Genomic DNA, 16,292 nt, shown 5'->3' with positions numbered 1-16,292 from the left:
TTCGCTTTATCGACAGCCGCATATAGGACCAGGTTGAATAGGATAGATAAGATAGCATCTCCTTGTCTTACACCTCCGTTGGTCTGGAAGTATTCGTTCTGGGCACCTTGTATTTTAACGTCATCTTAACTTATTCCTTTGCATATAGGGAAAGTAGCTAGAACTACCATTTACAGATTTAAGCAATATGCTCAAAGCTGCTCCGACGTGTCCTACCAATGGGGTGCGGAAGACATTATCAGCTCTGATATTGTGCTATCAATAATTCAAACGTTTAATCCGTTCATATCGCCCGGAGAAGACAATATCTTTCCTGCTTTGTTACAGCAAGGAAGCTCACTATTATTATTTTGGTAAAAGTTTTCAGAGCGAGTGTCGCCTGGAAATATGTACTGGCAAAATGGACTAAAATACCTAAAACTTGACGTCATTTCGGTTGAAAACCCTTGAGAAAGTTCTGGAACGGTATATCCGTACAGTGCGACTCTGTGGCGACTGGTATATGTGTACCAAGTTTGAGCACAATTGAGCCAGTAGATTTTGAGAAATCGTGGTTAATTCCCCTCTTAATGCCTATATTTACAAATGTAGGTGTAAGCAATAAAAAAAATACAACAAATAAATGTTTAACTTATATTAAAGTGTATACAAAATTGTACAAAACATTCACTCTATTTTTATGTAGTTATTCATACACGTACCAAAATATATCCTAACTATATCAACATATGGCTAAATAATATGCGTCATAGTTTATAGTCATTATTTATTTATTTTTGCAAAAAGTCATTTAGTAATAAAATAACTTTTTTGAGTAAAAATTGTATATACATCAGATACACGAGAAATCCAAAATCTTTAATAGCAACTTAAAAATGTTTTGATATTTTCAATACTAACCAGATATTAAAAGAGAAGATTAAAAAGAAAATCATTTTTATGTAAATATTTTTTAATTATCTCAAAAAATAAAACTTTTATAGTTTTCGATAAAGAATTGTTTGGTTTCCCGTGTACAACACCTTTTCCCAACCTTTTATATTGCTGTGTTAAACTCTAACATTTTTATTTGAATTTTTCTAATCCCTCCTCCGTTAATGTTGAAAAAAAATTTAATACATAATAGACAACAAATATAAACAATTAATATGTATAAACACAACATTTAATAAAAAATTGAAATGCTTTTAAAAAATTAAAAATTTACATCAATATAATTAAATAATATGTACTGTAAAAATCGCTTTTAACAATCCCCAAACCCCAACTTTGGATTTGGGGAAAGATTTTTCCGCAAATAAAAAAAATCGTTATAAGCGACATCTATATTACATAAAAATTATTGAAAAATGTGTAGGAAATAATAAATTTTATGGCACGGTACTAAGTACATCTTTTTTAGGAATAATATAAGGAACTATATATATTTGTTTATATATAATTTTATATATGCATATACCAAATAGTAAAAAAAATTGCCAAAATATGTAATCAATAAATCTATTATTATTATATATTTATAATGGACATCTTGTGCTGCCAGACATTTATAGATTCTTTATTTTTTATATCGTATTATATACAGATTTTTTTTACATACAGGGTGTTCCAAATTGGCGAAATTAACAGTAAAGATTTTTAATGTTTTTAAGATCATCCTGTATACATTAGAAATCGCAATTTTTATGTTACATTGAAAAATTATTTTACTTGATAATCTAAATATTTTAAATTATATATAATATTGTTACATTTCGTATTACATAAATAATATTTAAAAAAAGCTTAAGCATAATATAAATAAAATAATTCCCTTTTTTATGATAAAAATTTATTTATTAAAAATTACCTATCAAAAATTATTTACAGATAGAAATGTCTAAGTAAATATGTGTATTAAGTTTCCTTGACCTTAAAAAAGATTGTTTTTCATGGAAACTTAAAAACACATTTTTACTAAAATCTAAGACTAGGACGATACATTTTGTTCATAATATCGAGTAAGTACCAAAAATATAACCCAACTAGCTACCTACCAACTCAATTTTTCTATATTTCTTTCTCATATTAGAAACGGGATCTTTAAACAAAACCGGATCTAACCTTAAATTACTCCTCAATAGTGGCATATAACCAAAAACAGCCGCAAAAGTATTTAAACAAGTCTGTCTTTGTATGAAATGATCCGGATCGTTCCATGGCGACCAACCACCTACCTGCGCTTGCTCTTTATACTGTTTTCGTTGGGTTACCTTAATTGGTGGACGTCGCGTCACGTGGCTTACCAAAAAATTCATTAAAATATCTTCACAATTTTGACTTTGCTCAACGGTTTTATGTAGCAACGGGCTCAACCATTGCGTATACAAAACGTTGTAATATCGATGATAAAATGCTGCGCCCGTTAAAACGATTGAATAATCGTTTGTCCATTTTGACGTGTAACCCCAGGAACCTTTCGAATCATCCCAATAATGCGATCTGGCTGGATAACCAACAATTCGATCCGGAAATTGTTGCCAAACGGCAAAAGCGAAGTCAACTTCGTCGGTGGTTAATGTTGTATCTTCATCTAACGATAATACAGCGCCGGTTTCGATTAACGGATACGGATAAAAACGTTGCGAGATTCCTGGATTCGATGGATCTGCGAACGATTGTAAAATGTGGAAATGAACGTGGGACGGTAATGTTGGCCAACGATTTTTTGATGGCGATCTTTTATCATTCGACCAAACAACAATTATCTAAAAATACATAAGAATATATGTATGTAATTAAAAGTATATAATAAAATTATGGATATAAGTACGAAGGCTTTCAGGGTTAATACGGTGTTAATTGAACTAAAACTAGGTGTAGAACCTTTCGGGTTAAGCCACCTAAAATATGTCAGCCCTTGGGATGACTTTTTGGCGAAGATCATCCACAGCACCTTTGACTAGTACTCTGGTAAATAGGGATTCCATATCGTAACTAACCAAGATATCCTGGGGAGACCTAAGATTTAGTTGCTTTTCGGCTTTTCGGATTAAATCGTAATAACAGTGTTCCTGACCCTATAACCATTCGGAAATGGATCAGCAGTGTAAGGGCGACAGGATTGCAGTTCCTAAAAAACCTGATTTAACTGTCTGGTTGTAGACAGCTAACTTACAGCTTTTCGGTTGTTTGTATGTTCTTTGTAGTTCTCTGCCGTTCGCTCGAGTTTATGTAGCATTCTCTATAAATCGTCCTCATCAATAAGCACAGCGTCGTCACCGAACATATGATTTTGACAGAATAATGAGTATCCCTTTTCTACGACTTTGACTTCGTTCAATATTTTGTCCATGACTGTTAAATAGGATTGGGTTAAAACTATCTCCCTGATTGATGTCATCTGCCGCTGATGTTAATGGACTATTAATTATTTTTTCGCGAATATTTTATGAGATCTACTGTTAGTTCTAGTTTTAGTTCAATATTATGGATGTTTTAAAATAAACTAACCATACTGTACAAGTCGTGACTTACATATATAAATATACATATATATATTTAAACTTACCCTAAAAACATGTTTACTTCGCCCAACATTTTGAAGCAACCGATATAATGTTGATGAAGAAGTGAGACTAAGCCCTAATTGGCAGTAAATGACGGCAGTAAAACGATCAGAGCGACTAGTTTCGTGAAATGGAAACTCAGTTGGCGAATCGGAAAATTCTTGAAGGGTTACCAAAGCGCCTGGGAAGTTATTCCACGTTACACCGTCTCTTGGAATAGTTTTTGGTAATCTTTCCCTGATAATCTGAAGATGGGAGCGAAATAAAAACATTGTCACAATTGTTAGTTTTTCTATGTTTACCTCTAAGGTAGTAAATACAATTTTTTCAATCGATGAAAAATACCTGTCCCAAAGAATTTGAGTTTGTTGACGAAGTTTCATGATTTTTTTCGGCGGTATTGACCGTACCATGTTTGGAACCTAACGAAAAAGGAACGTTAATTTATGGGATCAAAGTAAATAGTATTATTTTATTTACTTGTAAAAGTAATCTTTCATCCGCCCAAATAGCCGCTTTACTCCAATCAATCACTTGGGCAAACGGTAAAGCCCAACCGTTGGATAAGAGAACAGGAATGCATCCGGCTTGAAGAACTTCCAAAAAACGGAAAGAACCCAACCTTCGTCCTCTTGGAACCAAGCAAAACGTAGAATTTTGTAGAAGAACCTCGTAATCAAATCTAGAAAAAAGATAACAAAATTATTGTAATCTTGTATCTTCGCATAAAGAACTTCATAAATAACTTCACATAAAAAAAATCCAATTTTTTTAACGTCAACCTATACATAATAAAAGATGAATTAACTTTAACTTTTTTACTTAAACAAATTTTTTCTCAACTTTTTTTCAACATGAAGCTATATGTTATAATATGTAACATATACGTTATAATATATGTTATATAATATATAACAGATTTAAAGAGCACAATTTAAGCTTTAGTTTAGTATAAAATTGTTTGCATATATAGAATTGTGATTTTACTTATTGCGGTTATACAACTCGATTTAAATTTCATACCAAACAGTTTATTTTTTATTTTTAGTAAAGCATATAATTTAGTTTTAAATTTAACGTCGAACTTTTTTATGCTTGTATGCCTTTATTAAGGCTAACGATGGTTTTTTGAAAACAACTTGTGATTAAGAGTTTATTGTATACAACAATCTGTCTACAATTCTACAATTCTTTACATTTGAAAACAACTTATACACATCATTCATTTCAGAGTTATACTAAAAACAGTATACTAAAAAATTAATCAAAAATGTTGTTATTTAATTAACCCACGTTATATTATTTACGTTTTTATTTATTCACTTGTATGTTTTCAGTCGTTTATATTTAAATAAAAAACTGTTTCTTCTCGGGCGATATTCTTATCGCTCTTTTTTGTGAGTTACTCAGCGTCGTAATTTTTAGTTAATATTCCTTTGATGTTTTTGCGTTCATGTCCGTACGTGCTAAAATTGTTTAACAAGTTTAAATTGTTTACACAAAACTATTTATACTTCTTAATAGCAGAAAATGATGCTGATGGTTTTTCCAGGTTTTTAATTGATTATTAGTTAGTTACGAATCGGATACAGGAATGTTATCAAAAAAAAATTTCATTATAAAATTGTGAGAAATTGTTTAACAACTAGTTTTCCTAGAATATCGTTTAATCATAAAAATATACAGATGACCCGGTTTCCGATTTTAAACGAGCGTAATATTTGTTTTTCGATCCTCCTAACCCAATCAGGGAGTACCTAACTTAAACAATCCTCAAGGTTTCTAAGAATCTTTTAACTTCAAGTGTTTATGTTGCGATGAGTTTACACGAAACCAATTTATTTACACGTTTTTGTTTATAAAAACCACACCTTTGAGAAGACCTCAATTTATGTTTACAACCAGATAAATACCTATTATCTAGGCTCACATATTTATAAAAAAAATATAACTTAAATTAATTAGATTAAACCTTGGACTTTGAACATTTATTGTATGCTATTTTTCTTACCAACATTTTCATATTCTGTATCTGCCATATTCAAAAAAAAAATTATCAAGCATCAAATGTGTTAGATACAGCGAATACAGTTGAAATTTATCTGGATAAACAAATAATTAATAACGCAATACGGTTTGTTTAAACAATTTAATCGCATTTTGCTTTAACACGCCTCTATTTTAAGCTTTTAATCTCTTTGTATCAAATAGCCTTTTATATATGTCGCCGTTAAATTATTTTCTTTTATTAATTTACTATTATTTTTTCTACCGTTAACAGCAGATATTTTAATTATTGTTGGAGATATGACAAAGAAAGTCATTTCAAGCATATAGTGTTAATTGCTAGAAAAAGTTCTATTCAAAATTACTCAAAAACTAAATGCGCCAGGAACCAACATGTCTTATCAAAGTCAACATATTTTTATATGTAGAATCAGAACACGTAACAAAAACTATATTATTCCGTTTAAAACAGCATATGTTTATTTTGGTACGTCATTATGAAACACTTGTATGTATAAAAATATTTTCTACATTTCTTACCAAAATGTCTGAGAAAAAAATTCTATAAAGTTAATTATTTTCATTTATACAGGGTGTTGTATTTAAGCGTGACGACAAGTATGTAAATTCTTTTAAATGTATATTTTATTACAGCATTAATAGTTCCTAAGATATTCAATTGTTTTTCCAAAATATGCCCGTTGCAGGATCTTACGATGTAAAAACGACATTTTTACCGGTTTTGCCTTTAAACTATGTCAGATAATTGTCAAAACCAATAGGTAGATGAGAGTATCTAAAGATATTAGATACACTATACAGCGCGTTTATAAAACTTTGTAAATTTTGATGTTTTTCAAACGGCTTTTTACCAAGGTTTTTAAATGGAACATATAACATACAGTTATGTGCTGGTTGAAATGCCCATCAACTTCCGTTTAATTTATGCTAAGTATGTTATATGTCCAATTTTAGTAGTTTTCGTGATATTTACAATTTAAAGAAAAATGTGTAATAAAATATGTCATTATTGTACTTAATATTACAATTGCTGCCATATACCTAATTTTAATACGTTTATTAAAATTATTAAATTATATATTATATATATAATATGATTTCTATCAGTTTTTGGATCAAATCTGTTGATTATAAAATAATTAACATAATTTCTCACCTGTCATATTCCTTATTATCCTCATCGCATCTATCGTCTTGCATTTCTCTCCAACTCTTTCCATGTTTACAAGTAGTTACCAAAACCACATCTTTAGCGTTGTGTAGATGATACAATGAGTTTCGCGTTTCGGAGCCAATCCCATGAACATATCTTTTCCCTCTGAACGCTAATAAATAATTTTTGTTTAAAGGGAAATTATTACTAGTAACAAATCCGGGTTCTCCCCCTTTTTCAGGATGACTTTTTTGAAATAAAGGTATGCTTACATCAAAATCAGGTCTTACATGATTTTCCGACATACTAGCTTTAGCTAAAATAGCTAATCCATAATCGAAATCTAAACCATTTTCAGTATAATTAGGCCATGTACCGGCGTATAAGTTAAAAATTAAATGATTAAGTCCTTTATTCCAATGTGGAAGTTTTTGGATACGGCTTTGTAGATTACGGACATAATCTTGACTTAAATGATCACGATCTAACGTATCTAAACTTAAAATGAATAAACAAGCTGTTTTTGGATCGGATGTATAATAACGTGATTCTTTAAGGACTTTTAACAATTTTTGATAAGATTGACTTGGTTCTAGATTATCCTCAGATGGGTAAACAAATACTTTAAAATCATTTTTACAACGTGAAAAATCGAAGCATGTTTCCATTCGACATAAATTTGTGTTTTCCAATTCAATACGGGGACGTTCACGACGTTTTAAAACACTACCTGTCCGAGATGAAATTAAATAATTAGGTAAACTTTCAATAAAATCGACTATTTCACTTGAACTTTTCAATCGATATCCACCAAAATAACAATAAGCTAAAAACGCACACGATAACAACACTAATAAATAACGTTTTTTAGCTTGCATTTTAGTCTTAATCACGTTTTAGTCCAATTTTTTATACCTTTACAATTGATTCGTCTTCTTAATGAAACCATAACTTTGAAGTTTTTCAATGAAAACTGATGCCTGTTTAAATACTTTTTCCGGTTTTTTGATTATTTTTTTATGCAGGTGTGTACCGGTTAGGTGAAGACAGAACTTACACGCACTTGACTAGGTCAAACACTAAAAAACTGACATCAGATCATCTAGAAACAGAAATTTTCTCGCAACTGACAGATTATTTGACATTGCCGATAATGTAGGCGTTATCTTTATCGTAAAAATTTGACTATGGGTACGTCCTCAAACGCTTAATATAAAAATCGTTTTTAATTATTTGTTAATTTGTATTAAAACAGGTGGATAATTTATTTTAAAGCAATTTTTAAATTATTACTTTCTAATTTATAAAATTTTAAAACTCTATTAATTAACTTTATAATAATAAATTTGCACTTTTTACAAAGCTATATATAAATCACTATTTATATTGTATTATTAAGCGTTACCTTTATTTAAAGACAACTGAATCTACAGTTCGTAAACTTGATTACTAGATGGCAGGGAACACTGATATAGTGGATATAGTATCCATAGATAATGTATAGATGTGACATTAGCGTTGAATTTTTGTCGCTCAGCACTAGCGCCACCAAATGCTTGATTCCATACTAATATCAAATACCGCCAATTTCAAATGTGACATATTTTTTATTCTAAAAAAACTTTTCAGATAATTTTTTGATTTTGGGACAATTAAGAAGTGTATGTTGTATACTTAAAAATTTTATTTAAATATTGAATGTTGTAAAACAAAAGTACAGTTTTGAACAGTAAAAAACTTAAAACTTAGACAATAAATCAATCTTAGATAATAAAGAAAAAGTTTTCTAGTTATAAAGTTTTAAACAGAAATAATAATAAATAAAATAATTGAAATTTACAATTACAATAGTTGGAAATGTTAACAATATCAGAAAAATTCACATTAATTCAGATATGTGCACTGTAATTTGGAATAGATACTTTATGTTCTATTTTGCATTATAATTTATGTTGAATAAAGACGTTTATTATTAGTATTAACAGTATTCAATACTCTTATTTTATTTTTTTGTTATTTTTCCTAATTCGTTTCCAATTTGAAACCTTTATCACATTCTGACTATCGGTTCATCCTAAAACGTTCATAAAATAAAAATTTAATGTATAAGTACAATTGTTACAACAGTCATATTAAAATTTTAACATTGATTTGATGTTACACAAAGGTTAATTGCTGTATATATAAAGATCCAACAAAATTGCTTACAATATGTTACTATGGTATTTTATCTAACACAGAAATTAAATAAATAAAAAGTTATAAGTATAATAAGTATTATAATTATGGTATATTATTATATTATAACATTTATTTAATTATATATAATATATAACATGCATGCATAAGCCTGTAGGTACAGACCTATGTATAATGTTTATAATATATAAAATATATATATATAAACTCATAATCTCTTGTCATACCATCGGCAAAACTAGAACATACTATTATTTCTTATTACTATTCCATCCAACATGTTCCTTAGAGAAATGCTTTCCACCATGAACATTTCTGTAAATTCTCATGTCTTCATATTGCCATAATTCTTCCCATCCACTTAGTTAAAATATTTGTGGATAGTTTTGGGTTTGGAAATCGGTAAAAAGTTCCACACCGTTCTCTGCATTCATCCATAGCGTAATTCCTTCCACTAATTTTCTATTAAAAAAGATGTACCTACATATTTGTCATTTTTAAATTACATTTATAAAAAAAAGAAAACTCTTAAATTAAATGTACTTACCATAGGTAAAACTTCGGAAAATAACATCCTTAATAAAATACATAGTAACAAATTACTTAAAAAACACCGAAAACTTACAAAACTCTTACACATCAACTTACACCAACAAACTGTCATTGTCAACAAAACAAAGCTTTCCTAAGTCGCCCCTGAAGTTGGTAACGATATAATGAACACTAGCGCCATCAATGCGTCGGTTCTATACTAACAATAACATTCGTGACTATGTTCACAATGGTTAACCTAGCTCCTATTAAGTGCCAGGGGTATGATAGTATCCATCATCTGCCAATGTCAGCTAATGTTGAGCGCCTTTTTTAGTCCTATGGCGTGCTATGGCGTCTTAGATTAGGAAATGCTAAAGTAGCAAAACTAGTCTGCATATTTAGAGAACTAAATGGAGTAAATGGTGCATCTAGTGGAAACGAGTAACGCTTTTTTTAAAGTTTTGCTTTAGTTGTAGTATTAAGTATAAGTTTTAATAAAACTTACATTAAACTAAATAAATAAATAATAAACATACATAAAGAAAAAATGGAACATGATAATTTTTAAAGACAACTATTCTTATAAACAAAATGCCATGTTTTAAAACAGTTTTTGAACTGTTTGATACCTAAATGTGATTATTATTATTATCTATGCCATAATTGTTACAGCGAATAAACGATGAGCTCAGGAAATGAACTTTATAAGAACTCCTATGATGAAGACTTCTGGTATTACCAACATAGTGTTCTTAAATTGAACTAAAATATCGTTATTTTTGATATTTTAATATAAAAATGCCATATTAATAATAAATTTTAATAAACATATTGATAAAGTAATGTTTTTTAAATATTATCGTTAATTTTATAAGTGAATACATACAAAAACATTTAAAAATGATATAGATATACATTATGTATAACCACCAACCTAAAAGCATTCACCTCCCTACATCTTTTATAATCAGCTACATAGAATAAAAAATATATTTATTAACTTTTAACAATAAATCACTAAAACAGGTATATTCATAACCACATGATCTAGTTGAAAAAAAATAATGAAAAAAAAAATAACATTTTTGAGGAACCTGGAGGAACCAAAAACCCCTCGTGAATTTTTCGTCACCGTTCGTGTACACTCGGTGAGATCCTCCCATTTCGTGAATGACATACAGACCAACAAATAATACAACCACCAACCGCACATAGTGTGTACTAGTACCAAAGTCAATATGGAGTGTTTTTCATCAACGTCACGTCAAAAACAACACGAACTGTGATAATAAACTACTTGATGTTTAAGGGTACGTAAACGGTTCAAGTGAATGTCTAATTGATATTAAACGTTTTTGGGAACGCCGGCGAAATCGATTTTGTTTGTTCCGTTAGTTGACCCGCCATAGTTATATATCAACTGTGTTTTAATATCAATATATATTGGTAATATATTAAGCAGTTTCAATAATTTAAAACTTTTTATTTGTTGTCTAAGTTATAAGCTAATTGGTTAGGGTAAAACGTTACTATATTGAGGAAAAGTGTCTTGTTGGTTAGGTTTTATAGAGGTGGTCAAAAGTTTACATTCGGTTGAGTTTATATTTGTACATATACACGTCAAAAATTAATACACAATCATGTTAAGTGGATAGATAGCGCTGGCGGGTCATTAAACAAAGTAAAATATCTATTTTGAATAATATTTATTTATTTGAATAGGTCCCGTTCCACCATGGGTAAACTCCTATCAAAAATTTTTGGTAATAAAGAGATGCGCATTCTGATGTTAGGTTTGGACGCTGCGGGTAAAACCACAATATTATACAAATTGAAGCTCGGTCAATCCGTAACAACAATTCCAACAGTTGGTTTTAATGTTGAAACAGTTACGTACAAAAATGTAAAATTTAATGTTTGGGATGTTGGCGGTCAAGATAAAATTCGTCCATTATGGCGTCATTATTATACTGGAACACAAGGTTTAATTTTTGTTGTTGATTGTGCCGATAGAGACCGAATAGATGAAGCGCGACAAGAATTACATAGGATTATTAATGACAGAGAAATGAGGGATGCGATTATTTTGATTTTTGCGAACAAACAGGACTTACCTGAAGCGATGAAACCACATGAAATTCAAGAAAAACTTGGTTTGACACGAATAAGGGATAGGAATTGGTATGTTCAACCAGCTTGCGCTACTACTGGAGATGGTCTGTACGAAGGTCTCACGTGGTTAACAAGTAATCATAAGTTATAGTAAAGAAAGAAAGAAAAGTTTTTTTTTTGCAGTAACTGGGGAGTAAAAAATTAGACAAAAAAAATAAGGGTAAAAAAATTGATCTGCACATATTGGGTTGGTGTAACCCAATAGCCATATTATAAAATCTGATTTTTAAGAGAAAATCAAAATGGCGGATTACTCTTATTTTTGGGTTCCCTGTATTTTGTAAATAAATAAATATAATAAAAAAACGCTCGTAAAACGATGTAATGATATCCTCAATTGTTTTATATTTGTAAATGAGTATAAATGATTAACGCATTTTTCTAAACGAAATAAGCAAGCATTAAAACTACTCCTCAATTTATTATTACTGTTTACTTTTGTTACTTTTTTTTTTCTCATTTTCATTTTTTTTTATACTAGACCTAAAAAATATTAGATAATTTAATGAATTTCACGATGTAGGCAATATTATTTCCAATATGCAAATAAAAAAGAAGTGAAATTGGAACCTAAAAATGTTTCAACTATTATATATTTATTTTTTATTATTCATATATATATATATATATTTTTTTTTGTATAGGATTATCAGAAAAAAACCGTGTCGATGTAGAATATTCCTTAAAAAAGCATTTTTATTTTTCATAGTCAAGTTTTTTTGATAATAAACCTGCTAATTCCAACCAAAACAGATTTTTTTATTAATTTTTAAGGTTGTAACTAAATATACTGACAAAAATTAGGTATAAAGCAAATTACCCAAACATACCCCCAACCAAGAAGAACAAAAAATAAACAATTAATAAATTTACATTTATTATTATTTTACATCATTAATACTTCCTATGAATTGATTTTTCTTCAGTTTTCTTTTCATCTACTATCTTCATTTATTTGGGATGGCTTCTAACCCCTAAAAAAATAAATAACAATCAAATCATGCTTGAAAATTCTGTTAAAGTTGATATTTTAATTTTTTTGTCTGTCGCGATATTATTTTAGAGTTGCAAGATTCTTACCGAGTTAGAAATAGAATTTACAACAACTAATAAACCACGTATGTGAGATAGGATTTTACATGGACAGGGTGACTCAAAAAACCGTCGATAAACTTCAAGAGCAGGTAATACATGAAAAATTGAGATGAATAGTCTTAATATAGATAGGCTCTCAAATTCCACTTTAACGGGATGTAGGGTGTTAACATTTCTTTAAAATTAAACATTAATTTTATCAAACAGCCAATATTTTCGTGTAAAATGGTTTTTTACAAAACTTTGATTTAAGTAACAGTTATATACTTTTTCAACCTCTTACCGATTTTGCCGTAGTGATAGTGCTAATATTACTTTTAGTATAAGCCTTTGTATTTATAAAAGATTTTATAGAGAAAACACTTAAAAAAAGTTAGGTTCAGCAAATACTTTCTTAACCCACTGCATAATGTCGATACTTTTTTATTAATACGAACCACAACTTTATAAGGATTTCCACCTGCTAGTCTTCTATCCCTAGTATAATTGTATCTATCAGCTCCAGTAACCATACCTCTTCGATACATCTACAAGAAGTTTTTATTAAAATTACATAATCTAACATAACCTCAAAAAAGAACATTTAAGATATCTTTACTTACGTTTCCAAGTACCAATTTATTAATAACATACGCAGAGGCGTGCGGAAAGGTCATCGCCACCAAAATAATTCCAGCACTCGGCAAAATTTCGTACCACATTGTTATAGAAAATTGAAGTTTCACTAAAAAATATTATGATCACCGTATTTTGTAACTTACGCTTATACGCATGTGTAGTTATATTCTCTACAATGATATCTAAAATATCAATGTACTTGCTTACAACGTTTATTTAAGATAGAGAAACGTTTAATACATCTATTCGCCACTAGGTACCAACATGCTGTTTTAATATATTTGAAATTTCAATTCTTTCAAGATTTAAAGTCAGTTAATGCATTGAATTGATATAAACCAAAATTTAAGTTAATTGTTTAATTATTAGGTTAGACAAAGTCGACAAGTTGAATCCTGATCTTGTCTAATGCTGAATAGATATTTTAGGGGCGTATGTCCGGCAAGGAAACCTGAGAGTGACCCTGGGTCCCCTGTTGTTTAGGCATAAAACCTCTTTGGTTTTCTTTTGCGACGGAGTTATCATACTCCTCGCTTGTCTGTACCCTGCAAGTTCTTTCCATCGCCAGGCTACCTTTGAGTCCTCCCATGTGCTAATTACCTGTTTTAAGTGGATTTTTTGTAATACACAGCCAGGTTGGGTCTAATAAAGTTCGTCTGCACTGCCGCTTGTCCACCCCATTTCATTGCCTTCAATATCCTTGTGACCTGAAACCCACCATAGAGTAACTTCATTACCCCTGACGAGTTTTCTCAGGTTGCCGGTACATTCTTTGACCAGTGCGAATTCACACGTGTAGGCCTGAATTCCCTACAATTGGGCAACTTTGGGGAATAACCCGAGTTGGATTCTATTTATGAGCGCTAACATTTATATTTAAATATACTAATGTATTAAATAGATAATAATATTTATGGTGACATCTATTGCGCAATAGATATATGTAAAGGTTTTTCCTATCAACATGCAATACAAGGTCTATGACAATATCTTTCTTTTCCAACAGCACTTTTATACTATACCTGTCTTTTTCCGATGTTAAAGTAAATATTGTCATCTGTTCTGGGTGGTTGTGTCAAAAGTAAGATTGTCAATTTGGTGATTTACTTAATTTAGTTGTATTGATAAAAGGTAAAACAGTATTATATATGTATATACATATATAGTATAGAATTTAATAAAACAAAGAAAAATATTTTAATGATCCTTTTTTTTTGGTAACTTTGCAATGATATACAATATATTTCTAAATATAAAAATGATTTAAGACAAAGATCTCATATTTTCATCACTATTACAACTATGAATTAGATGTAACAATCTTAAAATATTATAAAAATTCCATACATTTTTAGACATAATCAATATTACTAATAATTTTAATAAATACATAAGTAATTTTTTTATTATTACAGTATACATCAATATATATTATTATGACTTCTCGAAAATCTGCGAAAGAAGAAAGCAATAAAGGCATTGTTAGGCTTAAAAATACTGAAAAATCATCGGCATCTTCTTCGTTTTTAGAAAAATGTTTAGGTGATATCAGCAAAGCTTCGGCAACGAAACAAATTTTCTTAGGGGCATCTTCTGGTTGGATTACTGGATATTTGTCTATGAAATTTGGAAAGGTTGTTGCAATTTCTGTAGGTGGAGGAATAATTTTATTGCAAATAGCGAATGAGAAAGGTTACATAAATGTGAATTGGGGAAAAGTGAATAAAAAGATAGACAAGATAGTTGATAAAGTTGAGGAAAAAATTACGGGGGAAGGTTCAAGTTGGATGGACAAGGTTCGTTTAAATAAAAATTTTAGTTGTTACTTAATTTCAAAAAAATTTTTAATATTTGTTGCAGACCGAACGGTTTTTGGAACGAAAAGTAGATAGAGCTGAAGATGTGATTAAGGGAAAAGCAAAAAAGGCAAAACGTTGGTATTCTGGATTGATGGGCGATTCAGATTGCCGACTGGAAGAAATTCATATATTTCTTTTATCTTTTTGTGCTGGTGTTGCTATTGGAATAGCTACATCCTAAAATCTAGAAGATGATTTAACATTAATATTGATCAAGTATTATTTTCTGAGTGGGTGTTCAAAATATAAATATGATTTTGAACACCCCATAATGAATAATATAAGTACATAACACTGTATTCATTATTAGCACAAAACTTTGTATACTACAGGATACATATTATTAAATAAATTATAATATAAATTAAAATTTATGTTTTAACCCTTTAAGGGCCAAGATCGTATATATCATATATATTCAAAATAAAAAGTGTGTTAATATCGGAGGAACATGTAGTCCCTACATGTTCCTCCGATATTAACAACCACGCGATTGCGTTCATATGGTTATATAATCATATATATGTGAAATGAGCCAATACAAGGCTTATTCACATTCTCTACAGCTCGTTAAAACTGGGCCAGCCGTAATAGTTACTTCCAAACTTGTCCATCCCACGCCTGTTATTTCCAATCCCAGACCTCCAGCCTTTTTAAGTCGTCCTCCACATCGTCCACAAATCGTCTCATCAATATTCCAACCGATCTTCTATCTACAGGTCCAGGGCAATCAAAGATAATTCTTGTGGCACTTTTTAAGTCCATTCTGGCTACAAGGCCAATTCATGTCAACGTTTGCACTTTGATAAATTCCAAATGTTCTTGATAGATCTCCTTGTGTTCTGACTTTATAGGAAAACTTCCTGAGGGTATGTTGAAGTGTGACATGTTTTTGTTATAATAAATCTTGCTAGAAAATCTCTCTCTATTTTCTGAACATATACTATATGTGGATTAATTGAGTATCACAGGAACACGCATCGCTGTCGGTACCGGTCCCTGAGATACGCCTAACAAATCCGCCTCGGTGCCGAACGGGTTCATCTAATCCTGTTAAGAGCATCATAAACTGTAAACGAATAATAC

At 30.0% G+C, this 16,292-nt stretch overlaps 4 protein-coding genes and 2 long non-coding RNA genes across 6 annotated transcripts; 3 read left to right on the top strand and 3 right to left on the bottom strand.

The window, feature by feature from the left end:
• Window positions 1-619: 619 nt before the first annotated feature.
• On the bottom strand, window positions 620-7,876 carry LOC111414203 (exostosin glycosyltransferase 1 ttv). The gene is made up of 5 exons (XM_023045463.2): window positions 6,733-7,876; window positions 4,029-4,230; window positions 3,851-3,970; window positions 3,551-3,793; window positions 620-2,747 (listed from the first exon to the last, which is right to left on the bottom strand). Exons 1-5 carry the CDS (start codon window positions 7,605-7,607, stop codon window positions 2,025-2,027), a joined length of 2,163 nt encoding a protein of 720 aa, XP_022901231.1. The 5' UTR covers window positions 7,608-7,876; the 3' UTR covers window positions 620-2,024.
• Window positions 7,877-8,395: 519 nt separating this feature from the next.
• On the bottom strand, window positions 8,396-9,607 carry LOC139430984 (uncharacterized). Its single transcript, XR_011641332.1, has 2 exons — window positions 9,476-9,607; window positions 8,396-9,408 (listed from the first exon to the last, which is right to left on the bottom strand). It is a non-coding gene; the product is annotated as an uncharacterized lncRNA (long non-coding RNA).
• A 51-nt stretch (window positions 9,608-9,658) lies between these two features.
• On the top strand, window positions 9,659-10,305 carry LOC139430985 (uncharacterized). Its single transcript, XR_011641333.1, has 2 exons — window positions 9,659-9,903; window positions 10,135-10,305. It is a non-coding gene; the product is annotated as an uncharacterized lncRNA (long non-coding RNA).
• Window positions 10,306-10,643: 338 nt separating this feature from the next.
• On the top strand, window positions 10,644-12,506 carry LOC111414225 (ADP-ribosylation factor 6). The gene is made up of 2 exons (XM_023045504.2): window positions 10,644-10,772; window positions 11,185-12,506. Exon 2 carries the CDS (start codon window positions 11,198-11,200, stop codon window positions 11,723-11,725), a length of 528 nt encoding a protein of 175 aa, XP_022901272.1. The 5' UTR covers window positions 10,644-10,772; window positions 11,185-11,197; the 3' UTR covers window positions 11,726-12,506.
• Window positions 12,490-13,526, bottom strand: LOC111414226 (NADH dehydrogenase [ubiquinone] 1 alpha subcomplex subunit 1-like). Its single transcript, XM_071198535.1, has 3 exons — window positions 13,332-13,526; window positions 13,167-13,256; window positions 12,490-12,608 (listed from the first exon to the last, which is right to left on the bottom strand). The coding sequence occupies exons 1-3, from the start codon at window positions 13,428-13,430 to the stop codon at window positions 12,582-12,584; spliced, it is 216 nt and encodes a 71-aa protein (XP_071054636.1). The 5' UTR covers window positions 13,431-13,526; the 3' UTR covers window positions 12,490-12,581.
• Window positions 13,527-14,372: 846 nt separating this feature from the next.
• On the top strand, window positions 14,373-15,576 carry LOC111414192 (FUN14 domain-containing protein 1-like). The gene is made up of 3 exons (XM_023045443.2): window positions 14,373-14,478; window positions 14,763-15,143; window positions 15,208-15,576. The coding sequence occupies exons 2-3, from the start codon at window positions 14,784-14,786 to the stop codon at window positions 15,385-15,387; spliced, it is 540 nt and encodes a 179-aa protein (XP_022901211.1). The 5' UTR covers window positions 14,373-14,478; window positions 14,763-14,783; the 3' UTR covers window positions 15,388-15,576.
• Window positions 15,577-16,292: the final 716 nt, after the last annotated feature.

This window comes from Onthophagus taurus, chromosome 8, assembly GCF_036711975.1.
Source record: "Onthophagus taurus isolate NC chromosome 8, IU_Otau_3.0, whole genome shotgun sequence".
Taxonomy (NCBI): Eukaryota; Metazoa; Arthropoda; class Insecta; order Coleoptera; family Scarabaeidae; genus Onthophagus; species Onthophagus taurus.
The sequence above is the reverse complement of the archived record's forward strand: the minus strand, read 5'-3'. Positions and strand labels throughout refer to the sequence as shown.

What these genes read in the sequence shown, in the direction of transcription:
- LOC111414203 (XM_023045463.2), bottom strand. Translation starts at nt 7,607, where the DNA reads ATGCAAGCTAAAAAACGTTATTTATTAGTGTTGTTATCGTGTGCGTTT. An exon ending in GATAATAAGGAATATGACAG is followed by an intron (nt 4,231 to 6,732) that starts GTGAGAAATTAT and finishes TCTTTTTTCTAG; the next exon opens with ATTTGATTACGAGGTTCTTC. An exon ending in TTGTATTTACTACCTTAGAG is followed by an intron (nt 3,794 to 3,850) that starts GTAAACATAGAA and finishes TCCCATCTTCAG; the next exon opens with ATTATCAGGGAAAGATTACC.
- LOC111414225 (XM_023045504.2), top strand. Translation starts at nt 11,198, where the DNA reads ATGGGTAAACTCCTATCAAAAATTTTTGGTAATAAAGAGATGCGCATT.
- LOC111414226 (XM_071198535.1), bottom strand. Translation starts at nt 13,430, where the DNA reads ATGTGGTACGAAATTTTGCCGAGTGCTGGAATTATTTTGGTGGCGATG. An exon ending in ATAAATTGGTACTTGGAAAC is followed by an intron (nt 13,257 to 13,331) that starts GTAAGTAAAGAT and finishes AACTTCTTGTAG; the next exon opens with ATGTATCGAAGAGGTATGGT. An exon ending in GAAATCCTTATAAAGTTGTG is followed by an intron (nt 12,609 to 13,166) that starts GTTCGTATTAAT and finishes TTATTTTTTTAG; the next exon opens with GGGTTAGAAGCCATCCCAAA.
- LOC111414192 (XM_023045443.2), top strand. Translation starts at nt 14,784, where the DNA reads ATGACTTCTCGAAAATCTGCGAAAGAAGAAAGCAATAAAGGCATTGTT. An exon ending in GTTCAAGTTGGATGGACAAG is followed by an intron (nt 15,144 to 15,207) that starts GTTCGTTTAAAT and finishes TATTTGTTGCAG; the next exon opens with ACCGAACGGTTTTTGGAACG.